This window comes from Muscardinus avellanarius (assembly GCF_963383645.1).
Source record: "Muscardinus avellanarius genome assembly, chromosome: 6".
NCBI classification, from domain to species: Eukaryota; Metazoa; Chordata; class Mammalia; order Rodentia; family Gliridae; genus Muscardinus; species Muscardinus avellanarius.
Window position 1 is genome coordinate 99,692,683 of NC_137791.1, and position 20,833 is coordinate 99,713,515.

The 20,833-nt window shown below is 36.8% G+C and overlaps 1 protein-coding gene across 1 annotated transcript in view; it reads right to left on the reverse strand.

The window, feature by feature from the left end:
* The window catches only part of GABRB1 (gamma-aminobutyric acid type A receptor subunit beta1), a gene marked incomplete at both ends in the record, with an annotated part of 422,118 nt that extends 419,238 nt beyond the window's left edge, over window positions 1–2,880 (reverse strand). Inside the window, 3 exons of the mRNA XM_080697393.1 lie at window positions 2,094–2,161; window positions 2,532–2,623; window positions 2,801–2,880. Of these exons, the coding sequence (XP_080553519.1) occupies window positions 2,094–2,161; window positions 2,532–2,623; window positions 2,801–2,880 (240 nt within the window). The remainder of the gene's footprint in view (window positions 1–2,093; window positions 2,162–2,531; window positions 2,624–2,800) is intronic.
* Between the last annotated feature and the right edge of the window lie 17,953 nt (window positions 2,881–20,833).

Sequence of the window (20,833 nt, forward strand, 5' to 3'; positions counted from 1 at the left end):
TGTGCACTGAGTAAACATACTGTATTCTTCAATTCTTAGGAGGAAATGTCCAGTGCTACTTCAGTTACATTCAATATGTTTTCTGAGCTTAACTATGAATTCAGTTGAAGAAATGATGATACAGAGCTTTTAGTGGTGGTGATTGCTTTGACTGTCAGAAACTTACCTGTTCAATTCAGTTTTTTTTTTTAAATAGGTGCTTGTAAATATAGAGCAGAATTTATTTATCGAGTTAGTTAGCTAGTTAGTTATGTTTGAGGTGCTGGAGAGCAAACCAAGAGCCTTGTACATGCCAGGCAAGTACTTTACCACTGAGCCATACCTCCATCCCCACCAATAGAATTACATATTTTTAGAAATTCTGAAAAGCATAGTACCATATATAGTAAACTGTTGGCCGAATTACCATTTGTCTTTTGAGCTTTCTAAAAATTTTCTTTCTTATAAATTATCTACTTGGATGCTTCATAGGTACCCAAATGAGTGTAAGGAACCTATTGCCATTTATGTCCATAAAAGGACTTATTAAACTAAGTAATTGTCTAATTTGTTCAGTTTTATATATGTGCACATAATTATTACATTCCCAAAGTAGTTGTAAATAGTGTGCTTTGACTTATTTTGTGGTTTATGCACATATGTAAAAAGAATTGAATAATTTAGTCTGCTAAAAAAAAAAAACTTTGCCAAGTCAAAAAATATTCACTTGTGTGCAATAAGTTTTAAAAATCGGGTTTCCTTTTCCAGTTCAATAAGCAAGGACATTTTAAAATATCATTTCAAACAAAGACGTCTTTTAAAAGGATTTTAAATAAGCTATTTAAACCAGGGGCAGTCACAACTATAAAATACATTAATATAGTGAGGCTTTTTACTCTAAACCTCTTCAATAGGTTATAAATTATTTATTACTGACACAACCTAAATAAAGAAAAGAAAAATATTAAACGTTTGTATATTCGATTAAATTGACATTAGGAATGAAATTAAAGACAACTCAATAGTCTTTATACCTATAGAGAGGAAAAATCCTAATAGGTTTTAGTCCCTATATTATTTAGGACATCTAAATTTCTGCTCCTACAATAAATATGTTTTTTTCCCCAGTAAAATAAAAATGGCATCTTGCTCACATATATCTAACTGTTCTCTGGGTAGTGAATTCTAGAAAAGCAACAGGCATTTCCACCTGAACTCCACCAACCAGAAAACTGCTACCCAGAGGATGGAAACAGCCAACAATGAAAGGGGCAGCTATGATTATCCATTTTGCAACTGCTTCAGAAAAGAAAGGGGAAAAGAAGTGAAGATGCCGCCCCCTTTGAAATGGAAGAATTGCGTTGTTATTGTCACCCCACAGAATCTCTCTCTCTCTCTCTCTCTCTCTCTCTCTCTCTCTCTCTCTCTCTCTCTCTCTCTCTCCACAATCCCTTTAATCATAGGTTGTTTTGCACAAGTGCGCTTACATTTCTAGAGTAAACCCAAGCACTATAACTCGATCCATTTTATTTCAGATTTGCACAATGCAGGAAGACAAATCCCTCAACCCTCACATGGGAGCGATACGAGTGCCCCCCAAAGTGGGTTTGGGCACTTGTGCTGGCAAGCATGGACTGCCTCTTAGCCTGTTGCTCGGGCCACTCGGCGCTGGAGCCTGGAGGAGAGAGGAGGACCCCGAAGCCCGGGCGGCGCGCACCGTGGCTGCGCGGGGCGAGGTCGGGGCTGCAGACCCCCCATTCCCACGACCCTGCTGCAGGCCGCCCGGCCGCCGGCAGGTGGTGCCCTGCGCATCCGCACACGCCGGGAAACCCGGCGAAAGTCAAGCTCAGACTCCGCCCCAGGCAGTCGGCCCGCGCAACAGTCACGGTCCTTCCCAAAATAGTGCGGAGCACGTTTCCTCCGGAACACCGCAGAGCCCGCGTGTGTCGAAAATGCGCCCCGCGGGGCGCCCAGGTGTGCGTGCCGGGGAGGGGGCCGCGCGCGGAGGGGCCGGGCCGGGCCAGGTGACCCCCGTGGACCGCAGAGGACGCGGGGACCGGTCCATTTCGCATCTGCGTAAGCCGGGCCCGGGCCCGGAGAGGACACTCACTCACCATGTTCACTTCGGATACCATGTCTATGCTGGCGACATCGATCCTCATGCCGACGTCCACCGGGGGCCCTGCCGGGGAGGGGGCACCACATTAAGGACAGATTCTCCAGGGGGGCGGTGGGCTTCCCAGCCCTTACAACATCTGAACCGCTCCCTCCCTACCCCCAACCCCCTGGCAGGGGACAGCCTGGGAAAACAGGTGCGGACACGCGTGATGCAGTGACTATGCAGAGGGTGTGTCGGGTGGGGGGGTCGGTTCAGCCTGGGGGTTCATCTACCTGAGCCGTGTGTGTGTGTGTGTGTGTGTGTGTGTGTGTGTGTGTGTGTGTGTGCAGGGCGTAGTGCACGCTCACGAAAATGGCATATTTTTTGGCACTTATCTTTGACAGAAAAAGGTGAACTAGGAATGGGTTACAGGTTGAAAAAGATGAAGCGTTACCTCCAAAGTCCGGCCGCAAGCGAATGTCATATCCTTTGAGCAATCTGTCCACTGTCTCTTTCACGTATGACATATTGCTGGGTTCATTGGCGCTGGAGGGAAGAAGTAGGGACCGTATTCAAAATGAGCACAAACTGCGAGCAGACATTTAAAAAAAAAGATACAGGCACACCTATCCCCAAATAACAAGATATATGATCCGGCAGGCATGGGAAAAGAAAACCACCAAGAAAAAGAGAGACAGAGAGATTTCAACAAAGGCGGCTCACCTGTGTGCACAACAGACCATGGCAATCATGACAGGGAAAGAAAGAAGCCCCAAACTCTCTCGATTTTGTACTGTCCACATTACTAACTCTGATTAAAGAATTGTCTTTTTCTGCGAAGATTCAAGGAATGCAACTTAGTCGGCGGCTGGGCAGTAATTCCCGAATGGACCTGCGCATGCGCAGAGGGTGCTCACTACCAAAAGACACCTTGTGCCTTGCAAACAGTATTCCTAGTGGAACAGGCAACAGATTTCAGTCCCTTTAAAGTTCCTGTTTGGGGTGTTGCGCGTGCTTTGGGTAGTCCGAGACAACCTGCAGTATCCACGCAGGGGGTCTTACGTGCAAGTCTCTGGGGAGTTTTCCTCGTGCCCTGGGGGCTGTTAAAGCCCTCTGCGTGCTGCCTTTCAACCGACTGGTTTTTATTAGGCTTTCAGTGATCTGGCCAGGCTGCAGGTGATTTGCATCTTTCGTTGTCAGCCTGGGAGGTCCTAGAATGAGGAGTTGGGAGCCAGCCGGTTCTCTGATGGCTCTTGAAAGAGGTGGTGGAGGGTGGGTAGACAGGGAGTGGGCAGGGAGAGACCGAGCAGAATGCAGCCAGAGGAAATTCACGACGTATTTTGAGGAGTTTAAAAATCAGGGCCCCTTGTGAGGCAATTTAGATGCCTGGCTTGGTGAAATCCTTTCCTGTGGGAGGAGGATGGGGGAGGGCATCTTTTTAACTCACTACTTTCTTTCTCTCCCTTTCTCCCAGAGCCAGAGGTGAAGGAATAAAAGACCCGAGGCAGCAGCTCTAGGCAAGGGAACCATTTTTTAAGGGTCATCCTCAGCAAGCCACGCTTCGCTTGTAGTTTCTAGTAAAGGAAGTCTCTTAAATTGCCAGAGTATTAGCTCATATTGAAGAGCATGAACAAGATCCTTGAAGTACCCAGCTGGTCTGATGCTTGCTAGCCAGGAGTTTGGGGTTCTGAAGGAGCAAGCCTTGTTTGAATTAAATTAAAAACAGTAAATGCAGTTGGCAAATGTCGCTGAGCACATGTTGGGTAGCAGAAGACTCTGGGCTAGTCATGAGTTCCTTTGTTAAATAACATATTAAATCTGTGTTCTGTGTATTCTAAGACTTCGAGCTGGCTTAAAGAGGGTTCCTGACATGGGGAAATTCACAAACTAAGTGGGGAAGACAGATATAAATGTGAGTAGATTCATTACATATCTAGATGGACTAAGCAGTCAGAAGGGACATGTTAATTCTGCCAGGGAGAGGTAGAGATGGTTTTACAGGAGAAAAATTGAAGGAAAAGGAAGCTTTTTGCTAGAGCGGGAAGGGAGGGCATTCCAGAAAGAAGGAACAGTACGTGTCAAATCCTAGAGACTTGAGAAAACATGGCCATACTTAAATAACTGAACATAAAAATGAGAAGCCCGATTATGAAGGGAGGGGAGAGTGAAGGAATGGCCAGCAATTCTGGCAAAAAGGGAAATTGATACCATTATAAGGAGAGTTACATGCTCTGCATTTAGGCTCTGTAAATCACTGAAAATTGAAGTGTGGGTGGTCAGGTCAGTTTAGGTTTTAGGCAAAACATTTTGGTAGGATAATTATAAGAAAAACAATCAAAACTTATTTGCTGGCTATGTAGCAGTTCTTAGGTACATAGGCTATCTCATCAAATGTGGTACACTTATTTTTATTCATATTCTATAGACGAGGATATTGAGACTAAATTATGGTAATTGAACTAGTAGTTTAATACCAAATGGCTCACAAATGTTGGAGTCTACATTTCAACATGGAATACATATACCTAATTACTCTCTATGCTATCAAGTATGGGCCCCATGGACAGGAGCCATACAGGGAAAACACAGAGAAGGAAAATTGGTTGGTACCACACCCCAGACAAAAAGAACAAAAGTCAGGTTGTGTTTAGACTAATGGAGACATAAGATAGTTGAAAGGTTCAGAAGTAAGGAACATGTGGAAGGTGCCTTAAAATATGTGTTGACTTTAACATTCTATAGGAACATTAATTTCATTTTCTATTTGAGCTCCTCAACAAGCTTAAACACTGGGACAATTTCTTCTGAGGAAGCATATTCTTAATTAGCTTCCTGAGTTGTCATCAGAGGATGTCAACTACTTCTTAATTCATATGTATCTGCCTTTAATGAGTAAAAGAGGATTTATTATTTCAATTCCCTGCTGAAACATAGATTTGCTCTATGTTGCACAACTCTGCAAAACCAACATTAGAAAATCAACTACATGGGAGTTTACTTCATTCATTGGGTCATTCCTTTTTTCCTCAAATATCTATTGAACATCAACTATGTGCCAGACACTGTGCTAAGAGCTGGTGATACAACAGTGAACAAAACAAGATAAAAGGTCCCTTTCCAATCTAGAATATGTCATTTAGTACATCTATGGAGGCTGCAAATTGTCAGCCTTGCTGCCCAAATTCAGTTCATAAAAGTAGTTTTTGATTTGGTGTTCACTGTGTTTGTTCATTTAACTTGCCTATAGCACTTATTGGGATATATGCTTTCTTGTTGGTTATAAACTCCAACATTTCTTTTTTTGAATAACAACTGGCATTTTATTAGCAGGGTCTGTTAAATAGTCAAGATTTTATCCTTGAATTAAGAAAGACAATCTGTGACTTTGTTTACTTGAATTTTCTTGTTTAGCATGCTGCAGCTAGGCAAACTCTATAGAGTTATGCTTTGAAATTATACTATCTGCGTAGATGAAAGGACACTATAAGAAGTTATAAGATATTCATTATCATGTTTGTTATTGGGATGCTTTTGGGGATGAAGCCCACTGCGTATCAATATCTTATGTATGAGGAACTGTGCAAGAAAAGTTTTCCCAGAACTTAGTACTCTGAATATTGTCTTATTTCCTGAGCCCTTTTATTGTAAAGTAATGGCAATAGAAATCTTAAAATTCTTTAATCTTCCTATTTGCCTTGGCCACAGTGGATGTTTGTATCATATATATATATATATATATATATATATATATATATATTCTCAACTTTTCAACTTTAATCATGATGCAAGATGTTAATGACCTGCATTTCAATATATTACATTATTCCCATGATACTTTACAGTTCTAAATTTAATTTCCCTTTTTCACACTTTACTAATTTAAAAGCAGATATATTGCACTGAATATTAAGCTGTCTTAGAACTAATTGGCAAATAAATTAATATAAAATATAAAAATTAATGAGTAAATAATTGATTTTTAAAAATCAAATCCACATTCACTGGGGATTTTTTATGGTATTAAAAAGCCAAATTTCTCTCCCTGTTGAAGTTGGCTTTTTTCTTCCCTACATCAATCCACTTAAGATCTTACCCCCTTCACTGCTCATGTCAATTGCCACTTGAAAATAAAAAACTAACCCTGAAGGTCATAGATAATTCTTACTCCTATTTTCTGCTGGTGGCTCTTGGAAAAAAAGAGACCCAAAATATTAGCATCTGGGGTGTGTTTGTGTGTATGTGTGTGTGTGTGTGTGTGTGTGTGTGTGTGTGTGTGTGTTTTACTAGAAACTGAACCCAGGGGTGTTCTACCTCTGAGACATACCCTTAGCTCTTTTTATTTATTATTTCTTATTTTGAAGCAGGGTCTTGCTAATTTGCTAAATGTCTTTGAACCTGTGATCTTCCTGTCTCAGTCTCCCAAGTACTGGGATTACAGTGTCTGTCAGGCTCTATTCAAGTATCTAAGTTAAAAAATTTCTCATATTTAGTCTTAATATTTCTGTTACCATGAAGGAAATACAGTAGGAAAAATGCTTTATTATTATAACTGAAGAAAAAAACTGCATGATTGCACATGCTTGTAATCCTAGTACTTTGGAGGCTAACACAGGGCATCTCGGGTTCCCAGCCATCCTCGGCTACTTAGTGAAGCCCTCCGCAAATTAGTGAGACCCTGTTTGAAAATAAAATTTAAAAATAGGGTTTATGTTGTAGCTCAGAGGTACAATGCCCCCTGGATTCAATTCCAGTACCACACACACAAAAAAAAACCCTGCAAAAATAAAGATGCAAAATTTTTTTGTAGAAAACTCACAAACCATTATCTAATGACATAAAATAAGAACTAGATAAGTGGGAAATGTACCAATACGTGTGGCTAGGAACACTCAATATTGTAAAGAACAATTTGGTGTAAAAATATAATCAAATGAATCAAAATTTTTCCATCTTCAGTTCCACCCATTTATCTGTAAATGATGTAATTTTGTTCTTATTTATGCTAAGATATGTGCTATGAGATTAGTCAGTCACAAAAAGTAAGAAACTGAATGCTCTTCTTAATATGTAGAAGCTAGGGAGGAAGAACTCTAGAGGAAGTCATAGGAAGAACTCTAGAGGAAGGAGGAGAAACTATAGATGAGAAAAAAAGGAAGCCTAACTGGAGGTGATGGGAGGGGAAAAGATGGAAATTATGGTATCAAATCAATCACTAAGCCAAACATGAAAAGGAGGGAAGGAGGAGTGGGTGGGAACTGGAGAAGGGCTAAATGAGTGATGTGTAGATGTATGCCTCTACCATCTTGTACTTCATGAAGATGTGTGACTACAATGCACCAATAAAAAATTTTTAAAACATATGTCAAATGAAAAAGAGAAGATAAATAATTGTTTGAAGTAAAGGTGAAGTTACCAAGAAACACAGATTTTAAAAAATCAAAATTGCCGGGCGTGATGGCACACTCTTGTAATGCCCGCGCTTGGGAGGCAGAGACAAAAGGATCGCACAGGTGGTGATTACCTTCTTCCATTCTGTGCACTCTTGAGGTTTTCTTTTGCTGTGCAGTAGTTTTCTAATTTAATGCTATCCCATTTATTAGTTCTTGTTTAAATTTCCTGAGCTTTGGTGGTCTTAGTGAAGAAGTTTCTACCTCCACCTACATGTTGGAGGGTTGGTGCTGTGCCTTCTTACAGCAGCACAATTTATAGTAGTCAACTTCTGAAACCAGCCTAGGTGTCCATCAGCAGATGAATGAATCACAAAACTTTGCTATATAAACACGATGGAAGTTTACTCGATCATAAAGAACAAAATCACGCTATTTGCAGGAGGAACTTGAGAATATTATACTAAGCAAGTATAGCCAGTTTCAAAAGAATGAGTCGATGTATAATTTCTCTTATCTGTGGAAACTAGAGAGATATTTAGATGTAAGAGCAACATCAGATAGATGAGCAGAGACTCTAAAGGAATAACTGAGGGGATAAGAGAAGGGAGGAAGGGGGAGGAAGTCATAACTAATATAGCAGTTCAAATAAATATAAAATTGCCAACTCCAATCTCAAAGACATGCACAGGGAGCCTGAGGGAAGGGGATGAGATCTATTGGGGAGGGCACCAAGAGCGGTGTGCATATATTTTTCTGACACTCTATACTCCAATATGATGTAAAATTACAATGCATCAAATAAAAATATAAATAAATCAAAAGATACTTTGAAAAGTCAAGCTACCCAAAGGGAAAGTATGCTTTCAGTAAATTTGACCACAAAAGATTAGTATGTAGAATTTAGAAACCAAAGAAAACCCTCCTACAACTAAATAAAAAAGATAAGAAGTCAAAGAGTTACCATAAAATATATACACTGTAACTTAAAGAAATGAGACAACATTTCTAATGTACCATTAGATGTGAAATTTACTATAGTATGGGCTAAAAACTCATATTTTCAGGTAGGCATATGAATTTATCTAAAGCACTTTGAACATACCTGGTGAAGTCAAAGATGCACATACTCTTTGACTCAAAATTTCTACTACTAGGAATATATCTTGAGACTGAAATAGTTTATGGAACTTGAATAAAACTAAATGACAAACTGGAGACATATATATTTAATTTATATTTTAAAATATCCATCCAAATCTGTAAGAGAAGTAAATATAACCAAAAAATTGCAAATAAGTTATTTTTTCTTTCCTTTCTTTGTATTTATTTTTGATGGCCACTCAGTCTTTATTAAAAATATAGCAACTTGTATGGCATGTAGAACAAAGAAGTTTTAATGTGTTAACACAACAGTAACTTCATGGGGATAACTTGGAAGAAGAGGAATAAGATAAGCTACACACTGGACCCACACAGCCTTCTTTTTAGGCAGAACTCTATTAATTGATTGATATTGGGAATCAAACTTGGAAGCATTCTAACTCCAATCTACAATCCAGCCCTTTATATTTATTTTTATTTTTTAAAAAGGATCACTAAGTTGCTGAGGCTAATCTTGAACCTGCCCCATCCTTCTGCCTCAGCTGCCCAAGTATTGGGATTACAGGTGTGTGTCACCACACATGGCTATGCAAATATGTAATATATGTGATCTACATTACATATATGTATATATTATGGTACTAGTAGGGATTGAACCCAAGAGTGTTCTATCCTTGAGTTACACCTTCAGCCGAATTTTAATTTTTATAATGAAACAAGGTTTTGATAAATTGCTAAGGTTGGCCTTGAACCTGCAATTCTTTTGTCTCAGCCTCTTAAGTAGTGGGATTACAGGTATGGACCTGTAATTTTGCAAGTAATTTTAACAGAAGTAAAATTTATTTAATTTTAATAATTTTAAGTAAATTCACAAAAGAAAAATTAGGTCATCAACAAATATATTAAACCTTTTTAACATTGGTAGAAATTAACTGTATATAATATTTTCAAATAATGAAGCACCTTTTTATTCGTTTACTGTTTTAAAAAGGCTTAGCACAACATATCCTAGGGGCTGTGAAAAAATAGAATTTCATGCACTTTGAGAAGAGGATAAATTACTGTAGTCTATCTTAAGGACAATTAACAATACTTATGTCCTTACTTGTATGTACCGGTGCAATTTGCATTTTTAATTGATTATGTTTTCTGATTGTCATATTCTAAAATGTGTCTTATCATAACTTATTATTCATAGGGGATAGATTTTGGTAAGTCAATCTCATCAGTATTACCTTTAAGTAAATTTCTACAGTCTTTATTAAACTTTCAGACTTTACTTTTTAGATTAAATACAGTATGAATTTATTAAGGTTTAAAAATCTTATATCACTTTGATACTATTAAATATTCTAATTAACTTAAGTAGTATTTTAATATGTGATAATGGGAAAAATATCACTTTACTTTTCTGCATATGAATTTATTCTCTATGGATTTAATATATTCTTAGAAAAAAGTGTCTTTTCATTTTATTGTACTAAAAGCAGACACTATTTTATTGTACTAAAAGTCTCTCCCCTGTTTCCTTAGCTTCTGCGAAGGTAGTCTGGAGATTGTATAGCTGTTCAACTTGGTGCATCTGAGAGAAAGATAAGGATCTTACTAAGCCACCATCTTGATTTGCTTCCTATTTTATCCTTCATATTATGCAATATGTAACTTTTGAGGATAAAATATCATTTAACTTTTTTATTTTACATTGTAATTGTTATGCTATAATTATTATATAATCTAATATAATCTTATATAGTATAATCTTAAATACAGATTTATTATTTTCTTTTCTTTTCTTTTTTTTTTTTTTGGTGGTACTGGGGATGGAACCCTTCTACGTCTGGGCTACACTCCCAGACCTATTTTTATATTTTTATTTTTTGAAACAAGGTCTCTTAAGTCAGCAGGGCTGGCTTCGAACCTGTGTGATCCTCCTGTCTCTACCTCCCAAGCGCAGGAAGACAAGCGTATGTCACCACCCCCAGCCATATTTAATTATTTTCTTATATTTATGCTAATTTGAAATTTCTCAAATTACTAATTCCAGTAGTGTGTGTGTGTGTGTGTGTGCGTGTGCGTGTGTGTGTGTGTGTGTGTGTGTGTGTGTGTTTCTGTGTGTCTGTGCCTGTGTGTTTTACTGAGAATTGAGCCCAGGGATGCTCTACCTACCTCAAAGCTACATCTCTAGTAATATTTTATTATTTTAAAGTAGAGCCTTGCTAGGTTTCTGGGAGTCTCACTATATGGCTGAGGCTCGCCTCAAAACAAAGGATCCTCCTATCTCAGCCTCTCAAATAATGCAATTACAAGAGTGCATCACCACACCTGTGTCCAATCTTTTAGGTATAATTTTACTCAAATAAATATATGATTTGTGCTGGGCATGGTGGCACACACCTGTAACCCTAGTACTTGAGAGAAGGATTTCAGGTTTGTGGTCAACCTTAGCAATTTAGTGAGACCCTGTTCCAAAATAAAAATTAATATAGGGTTGTGGCTGTAGCTTTGGGATAGAATGTTCCTGGATTCAATCCCCAATACAATATATACTTATATTAGTAAAAAGATGTTATTGCTTTAATTAAAAAACTATTTCAATAACTTCAGTTAGTATTTGTATAGGCTTATATGCTATTTTGATATGTGATATATCTACTTCTCATGATACTTCAAGAGGTATGGATAGTATAATTAGTTCTGTTTTATAGATGAAGATATTAAGATACAGAAAGTTCAACTAACTTATCCAAGATCAAACAATTAAAAAAATGAGTGAAATGATTAAATTTCAGGTAGCCCATGATGGTTTGCAATCTTTGCCACTACACTATTAATCATCAAAAATGTTGCCACCATAATTTAACTTTTGACCTGTATTGAAATAATTGCTTTTTTAAATTACTTCTATGCTACTAAATACATGTAAGTTTTTCCTATATTATGAGCTATTTACATTTTTAGAATGGACCCAAATTATCAAAATATATTTTATTTAAATACAGAATATCTAAGCTCCCCAAGTGAGGAGCACTGAAAGAGGAAGTGTCTGTAATGATATAACTCTGATGGCCCTCGTGATGCTGTGGGCCAGACAAAATCAAAGACAACAATGATGATTAAGGCCATTACCAAGAAGATATTGCTATAGACTGTCATCTAAAAATATTGCCATTTATTTCTGTTACTGTGAAGAGAGCTCACAGGTTTTTGTTGTCCTCATTATTTAGTAGAAATTATATTTCCATCTTGTTTCAGAATAAAAGTGTTACGAACAGCCAGGAGATTATCTGGTAAAAATTACCAGATAATAGGGCTGGTAAAAGCATTCAAATTACTAATATGTAATGCAAAAAGAGATGCTGGAAATGAGAAAAGAGCATTTCTGATACCATAAAATAATTTAAGTTTCCTGCTAGATTTTGGAATTTAGTAAATTGAGAATTTGGGAGGGGCTGAGAAAGGTGTATAACTCTAACATAAGATTGGAGTATTAAAGTCAATGGTAATGATGGAAACTAAGGTAGGTCAGAGAGAACTGAACTCAAATCATACTTGCAGTAGTGAGGAGTGTGGGAGTAGTGAAAGGACAGGAAGGGAGTGAGATAGTAATACCTTACAACTCAGTTAAAAAAAATTGGACTAGCCAAGTTGTCAGGGGCTTCCTAAGAAAACAAAACTGTTAGCCAGGCATGGGGGTGCTCACTTTTAATCCAAGTACTTGAGAAACTGAGACAGGAAGATTGCAGGTTCATAGCCAGCCTCAGCTACTTAGGTTCTCAAAAACGTAGTGAGACTCTGTTTCCAAGTAAAGAATAAAAAATAGAGCTGGAAGAAAATATAGCTCTGGGGGTGTAGCTCAGAGGTAGAATGCCCTTGGGTTCAACCCCGCAGTTCTGAAAAAAAAGAAAAGAAAAAAACCTGTTTTTTTTTTTTTTGCCTCATACTTAAATAATGTACATTCCCCACTACTGGATGAAGATTTAAAATTTTAATAATCTGTCATTTTATTGTGTGGTTATTTAATTTTTTTCAATTCTCCCAAGAGGAAAACATTTGAAAAAATAAAACTACACATGTACAGGATTCTTATGTGCTATAGTAGCAACATAATTAATTTAAAAATTATCTAGGTCTTCCAGGAAGATGGCGACCAAGGGAAGCAACATTTACTCATCCTGCTGACACCCAATCTCCATTGCCTCAAAAACAGCATTCTACAAAGGCAAAAAATACTATCAGTGGAGGAATAAAAATGACAAACACATGGGACAGAGAAAAAGAAGATTAAAAGAATGACCACAGAACAGAAAAGAAACCTGCCTGCCTTGCAGCAGCAGGAGCCCTGGCAGTGCCATCTTGCCTCATAGCACCAGACTCCAGAGATGAAAAGGAAAACAAGGACCTAAAGTGAGCAGTTGCAGATCAACAGGTTGTAAGCCATCAATTCTTCCTGTGCAAACACAGGCTACAACTTCCAGTGGCCAGGCTCACCACACCCTCCAGAGATACAAAGCAGAGCTCAACACCAGAAAAGAAACCCACCCGCCTTGCTGCCAAGGGCTCTGTGGCAGTGCCATCTCACCAGCAGCAGCCAAGCTAACCATGCCTTCCAGAGATCAAAGCCAGCTTGCACCAAAATTGTAAGTGAAATTTCAGTCCCCACAGAACTCCCAGCACTGCACCCCCAGGGACTTGCACAGCCATGATAACTCCCTGAGTCTGAGATTTTGCAGTTCAACCCAGTGAAGGAGCAATGGTGGATGAGATTACTACATCCTCCAGAGATCCAGAGCAGTACTCAATAACACCATAAGTGAAGTTGTGGTTTCCAGTCAAACGCCCAGCTCAGCACCCCCAGGGACTCGTGCAGCCCAGATAAAGTCCCTGAGTCTGAGACTTTGAAGTTTAACCTGGAGAGGGTAGGAGTGCGATATGCTGTTGAACATAGCAGAGTCTCTGACAGACTCAGGCTCTGATCAGTGGAAAGTGTGGGGAGCAACCTAGGCTTAATGGGGTACAAGATGGTAGAGGCATACATACATACATCGCTCATTTTAGCCTTTCCTCATTTCCCACCCCAACCCCGCTTTCTTTCTCATGGTTGGCTTACTGATTGACTTTGATATGTTTGCAAAGGTATATCATGTACATTATGGAATTTCTCTCTTCCCCCTTCCCATTCCCTCAGGTCGCCTTATTTGCTCATCATTGGTGACTTTTTTTATCTAGAACTTTGTCTACACAAAATATATATGAATTAGATATCAAGAAATAAGACATAAAATAATTAAACAATATGTATTGAGTGTATAGTACAATCCAGAAAATATTCTAAAAGCCAATTATACAACTACAAACAAAACATAAAAGTCTATCTTCATCATCATAAGAGATTATGTTCTAGTAGGAGACATGAACCATAAGCAAGACAAATATGTAAAATATAATTCTTAGAACAGTGATAGAAAACAAAATAAATAAACCAGGCAATGCAACTAGGTATCTGGAGAGAGATGTGTTTGTGGAAACTTTAGACAAGGCGTTCAAAAAAGACTTTAATGACATTTGAGTAAAGAAGGGGAGAGAGTGATGGACTGAGCCATGGGTACATATTGAGGAAGAGCATTTACCAACAGAGAACACATTCTGAGACTGGCTAATCTCACTCATAATATTTTTTAGTTCCACCCATTTTCTTGCAAATAATTTTATTCTTCCTTATAGCTGAGTAAAATTTGCTGTATTAATATGCCAGTTTTTTATTATTTATTCATCTCTTGATGAGCACCTATGCTGGTTTCATTATTTGGCTATTGTGAATTGTGCTGCTATAAATATGGATATGCAAATATGCATTCTGCAAAATGTTGACTAAGAGATTAGTTGTTCATGAAATAATCACAACAAGGGAATTAAGTCATCAGGAAGTTAAGTGTCTTGCCAATATTCCATAGACAGTGGTTAGACTCATAGTAAAGATAGATGTATAAATAAAACATAAATTATTAGAGCCAGATGTAGTGGCACATGCTCGAAATTCCAGTATTGGGAGGCTGAGACAAGAGTATTGTGGGTTTTAAGGCCAGCCTTTGGTAATTTAGCAAGACCCTATTTCAAAATAAAAACTAAAATAGGGATGAGGTGTAGCTCACAGATAGAGTGCCTCTGGGCTCAATCCCAGTGCCAGCACCACCACCACAACAATAACAAAAAATTATACTCTCATTTAAACTAAGGGACATAATTTTTGTCTATTAAATTTCCCCATAAAAAGATATTTTATCACCTACAAAAAGGTAAATAATATTTCTGGATTTGATTATATTTTTCTTCAGAAATTTATTAAGCTATTCTGTAATTAACTATAGTATATCACTTTGTTACCAAGTCAAATGACTGTGGCTTTCCAAAGTTTTTATACTATATCATTATTAAAACGATGGAAAATTTTTATGAAGGAAAAGAAAAAATTATAGAAAAAAATAGGTTTGGTTTTTCAATCAATAATTGAAAAAATGACTTTTCATGAAGTATAAAAGCAGCATTTCTTTGGTGTAAGGTATCATGTTATATGTGAGGATATTGGGAAACATGGCCCAGTCCCTTTCCCAATGATTTCTACTATTTTGATATTATTGAATACCTCTTGCTTTAGGATATACTCCGTGTTTAATTAGCAGTGAACTACTTTTGTTGTCTATGTAAGCCAGAAGCAAGGGCTTCTCTGCTCATCTTATTTCTGTAAACTTCAAAATGTACTTATCCTTAATGTTCCAGCTGTAACATTTGGTAAAAACCTATTTGAATGCTTTTCCCATAATTCTACATAATTCTATATGTATGTATATATATTCCTAGATTGTGATTTCCAGAAATAATTTTAATGAGAGAATACAATAAAAATCCTGTAAATTACAGCAGCTCAAAAATATAGCTTGAATAAAATAAAAATATAATAAATATGTACATGGGCTGAATGGATGAGCAGAAAGGCCTCAATAAACTCTCTTATGAATCAGATAGTCAGCAGGCTAAAAAACTAGCCCATGTCTGCCCATTGCTTATGTAGCATATTGATAACTACAAGGCAAGTCTCTCCAAATTAGGGCAAACAATTATTGGCAACACTTTCTAATTAATGCTCAGTCAGCGCTGGGTCTCATTTTGGCTTCTCAGTGATGAAAACCTTTAGGGCGAGATCTCACTTAACTCTAGAAATAAGCCAGAGGCTATAAAATCTCAGAATCTCATATAATTTTACTTCTCAAGGTGGAAAAGTCATTGTTAGGAAAAAAATTGGAACCAATTTATTATTAATTTAGACTAATCAATCAAGGATATCTTAATGTAGGCATATATAATAGTTATTTCCTAAAATCTAATGGATATTTTCTAATTATCTTAATCTCTTGGATACTATTCTTTGTCTTTATTCTTCTGGATCTTCTTATTCTTCTGGCTTTTGTTTCTGACTTATTTATAAACTTGTTGTCATAAATATGGCTAATGTAGAAGTCAGCTTTTAGTTGCTGTGACCTAAGTACCTGACAATAACAACGTAAAGGAGGAAAGGTTAATTTGGGCTCACAGCTGCAATGGTTTAGTTCATAGTCAGCGGCTCCACAGCAGAGGCATCATGGCAGCTCGGCAGGCAGTGGAAAGCTGCTAGTTCACGCAGCCAGGAAGGAGAGAGAAGGGGGAATAGATATGGTTCAGGGACAGATATGTTTCCCAAAGCTACTGCTCCAGTCACCCTCCTTCTTCAGTCATATCCTACTTCTGAACCTTGTTGCATTAGGAACATGCTTTTAACACATGAGCTTTGGGGAGTACATTTCCGATCCAAACCATAATAGCTATTATTAAATACTGTAGTTTCTTAAATTTAGTTTTATGCCTTCATCTATTTTTATTCTTTGTTCATTTTATAGAGTATCTTATCTGTATCACAGATTCAATTACTACTTATATGGCAAATTTTCTCAAGCCTTCACCTGCACTTCTTAATTCTCTTCTTGTTTTAAAATCACATATCTAATTTATGAATTAACATCTCATATACATTTTCAGCTAGGACATTAAGAACAGAGCAAAAACTTTTGCCTAACTAATAACCAAGACCAAGTTACAAACATAGCTAGAATACTGAAAGTGGAAAGGACACATGAGATCCTTAAAATAATCATTAAGAATGGTAAGACTAGCTGGGTGGTGGTACATATATGTATTGCTAGTACTTAGGAGGCTGAGAGAGAAAGATTGTAGGTTTCAGACCAGCTTTAACAACTTAGACCCTACTTCAAATATAAAAAATGGTTAAAAAGAGACTAGGGTATAGCTCAGAGATAGAATGTTCCTTGGAATCAATCTCCAGTACAAGAAGAATAAGAATGAGGAGAAGGAGGAGGAAGAAGAGGAGGAGGAGAAAGAGGAGGAGGAGGAGGAGGAGGAGGAGGAGGAATGGAAGGATAAACTAAGGGAAAAAATTTAAAAGCATTTAAATTATTCAGACAAGAAGAAAATTTTAATATATAAAAATAATTTATTTTAACTAAGTTTGCTCTAATGCAATAATGAAAAAACAGTCCAATGATACCTGCACAAAACATTCACCATATGTAATGGTAACATTTAAAAATGCTCTTAATATTGAGAATAAAAAATATCTACTCACTACTTTTATTCACAATACTGGAAATCTTTGCCAATGCAATGTCATAGGAAAAAATAGTTAACACATGTAAAAAAATAGAAAGAGCCAAATATTTTATTTGCAGAAGTTGTGGTTGTCCACAAAAGAATGTCTTTCTAAGGTATTTTAGGAATATTATTTACCTATTTATCAGACTTTTGGTGACATTGACATAGAATAAGAAATACATATTTGTAGCTAGATGTGGTGATACACACCTGTAATCCAGGTATTTAGAAGGTTTGAGACAGGAGGATTGCGGGTTCCAGGCCATCCTCAGCAACTTAGCAAGACCCTGTTTCAAAATAAAAAATAAATAAAAAAGGGCAGGGGGCATAGCTAGAGGTAGAATGTCTTTGTTCAATCGCTAGTATCCTTCAAAAAATGGAAAGAAAGAAAGAAGAAACGAGAGACAGAGAGAGAGAGAGAGAGAGAGAGAGAGAAATTTGTATCTTCTCCAGTGTACCTACATAGCTCCTAACACTCTCAGAATGCCTGAAGTGATAAAGGTCTTTTTATATGCTAATGAATAGATAACTGATGGCTGTGGTTTCTGGACAGCTGGAGGATAGGGACTGGATTCCAGGGAACTATGTAATTAGATGGTTAAAATGTTCAGCCAAACCTCTAACCTCCTCCTGAGGAGGCTGAAGATTGAGTGGATCACCAAAGGCAATTGATTTGAACAATCCTGCATCTATAAGAAAGCCTCTATAAAGACACCAAAGGTGTTTCTGGCTTGCTGGGCATGGGGAGGTGCTGGAATGGTGGCCTACCTAGAGAGAGCATGGAAGAACTGATTATCTTCTCCTATACTTTGCCCTATGCATGTCTTCCATCTGGCTGTTCCAGAACTATTTAGTTTTATAAGAACTAAGCAGTAGCAAAGAACTTTCCTGAGTTCTATGAACTGTTTTAACAAGTGATTGAATCAAAGAAGGAATCAGAAGACTCTGACTTATAGCCAGTTGATCAGAAACACAGGGTAACAGCCTGGATTTGCAATTAGTGTCAGAACTGAGTTGAGTTGTGGAAACCCAGTAACTGTCCATGTCCACAGAGAAGTAGATATTACTTGGTTGGTGTAACATGGGTCTGGCAAGAACACATATATTTAATGAACATAAATGTGAGAATATAGAAGAGGACACTAGTTTAATTTTCCCTATATAATTCTGTAAGAACTTTATAGAGAGAAAGTTGCAAAATTTTATTGTAGAAAATAAAAGATTTCAATAGTGTTATAACCCTGTGTAACTGAAAAGAAAAATCAATATAAGAGGAATATTGACTCCATCCTAAGTTTAAAATATCAATATCCTCCATTTAAATACCAATAAGTTCTTCATAAAGATGGTGTGTTGAAAATTAATATTGACAAACTCAGGACAAAGAAAGCTGAAAGGGTTTGTATAAGAGCAAAGTGGAAAATTTTGCCATAGTACCTTTGAAGCATTATAATAAAACTACAGAATTTTTTTCTATCCAGAATACATATATTTTTTCATTTATATATCATATATGTTCATATATATGTGTATACACATTATTTATGAATTAAAGTCTGCATATATATACAGTATACAGTAAAAAAACATTAAATACATTAAAATTTGATCAACTACATATAACATGTATTTTTGTGTGTTTTTTATTTTTTATTGATGCACTGTATTCATACATTTTGTGTGTTTGTGTGGTACTAGGGTTCCTGGAAACCCTTCTACCTCTGGGCTACACTCCTAGACCCATTTTATACATTTTTTTTAAATTTGGAAATAAGGTCTCTTAAGCCAGTAGGGCTGGCTTCAAACCCGCAAGACTCTCCTGTTTCCGCCTCCCAAGCCCAGGGGTATTCATACATCTTAATAGGATAAAAGATGGTGGAGACATACAGGCACACATCACTCAATTAGCCCTTACCCAAGTCCCACCTCATTCCCTCCCGCTTCCTCCTTCTCATGTTTGGCTTAGTGATTGACATTAGTATCTTTGTTAAAGTACATCATGTGCATTAGAGAATTTCTCTCTTCCCTTCTCCCATCCTCTCAGTTAGGTCATCTTATTTTCTCATCTACAGAATCTCCCTTTTTTTTTCTTTATTTTATTTTATTTTATTTTATTTTTATTGGTGCACTGTATTCATACATCATAGTAGGATACATACTTTTGTAGACATACATGCACATTTTTCCCAGTCAGCCCCCACCCAATCCCCACCCCATTCTCTCCCTATCCCTCCCTCCCATGTTTGGCTTAGTAGTTGACATCTAGTATTATGGCAATTTATCCAAAATTAAAAATTATAATCTCACATAACTGTTTCATTTGTCTGATACCAAGCTTTTGATGACTTAAAGATAACATTTCAATATTTCTTTTTGCTTTCTTTCTTACTAGAGAATATTTTTTTTCTATTTTAGGTGAAACTATCATATATTTATATATTTATTTTTCAGAAAAAAATCTATCCTAATATGGAATATGGACTCTAGGTACCCACAACGATCTTGAAAAAGAACAAAGCTAGAAGATATATATTTTCTGATTTCAAACCATATAAAGCTACAATAGTTGAAACAGTGTAGTACTATTCTAAAGGCAGATATATAAACCATTGGAATTAAATAAAAGCCTAGAGCTAAATTCTTCCCTATATTGTCAAGTTATTTTTGACAAGGTTTCCACGAACATTTGGTGGTGGGAATAATCATCTTTTAACTAAATATTGTTAAAAAATAATAATTACATGGAAAAGAATAAAATTGGACCCTTACCTAATCCCATATACAAATATTAACTCAAAATAGATAATAGACCTAAATATAAATCTTAAGACTATAAACTTTTAGGAGAAAATCTGGGTCATTAAACCTCACAACATTGAAATTGGCAGTGATTTCTTGGTTATGATTTCAATGGCACAGGCAACAGAAGAGTATACAAACTCCCTAAAAAATAAAAAAAATATTGTATATCCAAAGACAATGTAAACAGAGTTAACAGTTACTAATAGAATGGGATAAAATATTTCCAATTGCTATATCTGAAGGTATATTAATATTCCAACTAGAAATCCTAAAAATTAACAACAATAAAGGCAAACAATACCCTTTAGAGATAGGTAAAAGACTAACATAAATAATGAATCTCCACAGATAACCAATCTTAGTTGTCTGTTGGATGGAAAATCTTGTTTCTCTAGTTCTGGAGTATGTTACCTATTTCTTCTTTGTAGTTAATCTCTTTGAGTATTTTCTCTAGTGCTGGTTTTGAAGACATAAATTCCTTCAGTTTCTGTTTGTCATGGAAGCTTCTTATTTCTCCATCTAATTTGATAGAAAGTTTTGCTGGGTAGGAAATTTTTGGCTAGAAGTTGTTTTCTTTCAGAATTGGGAATATGTTACTCCAAGCCCTTCTGGCTCTCATAACTTGGTTTGGGAAGTCTGGAGTGATTCTAATTGGTTTGCCTCTGAATGTCACTTGGCCCTTTGCTTTTGTTGCCTTTAAGATTCTCTGCTTGGCTTCCACATTGGTCATTTTGACAATTATGTGGCGTGGGGATCCTCTTCTCCG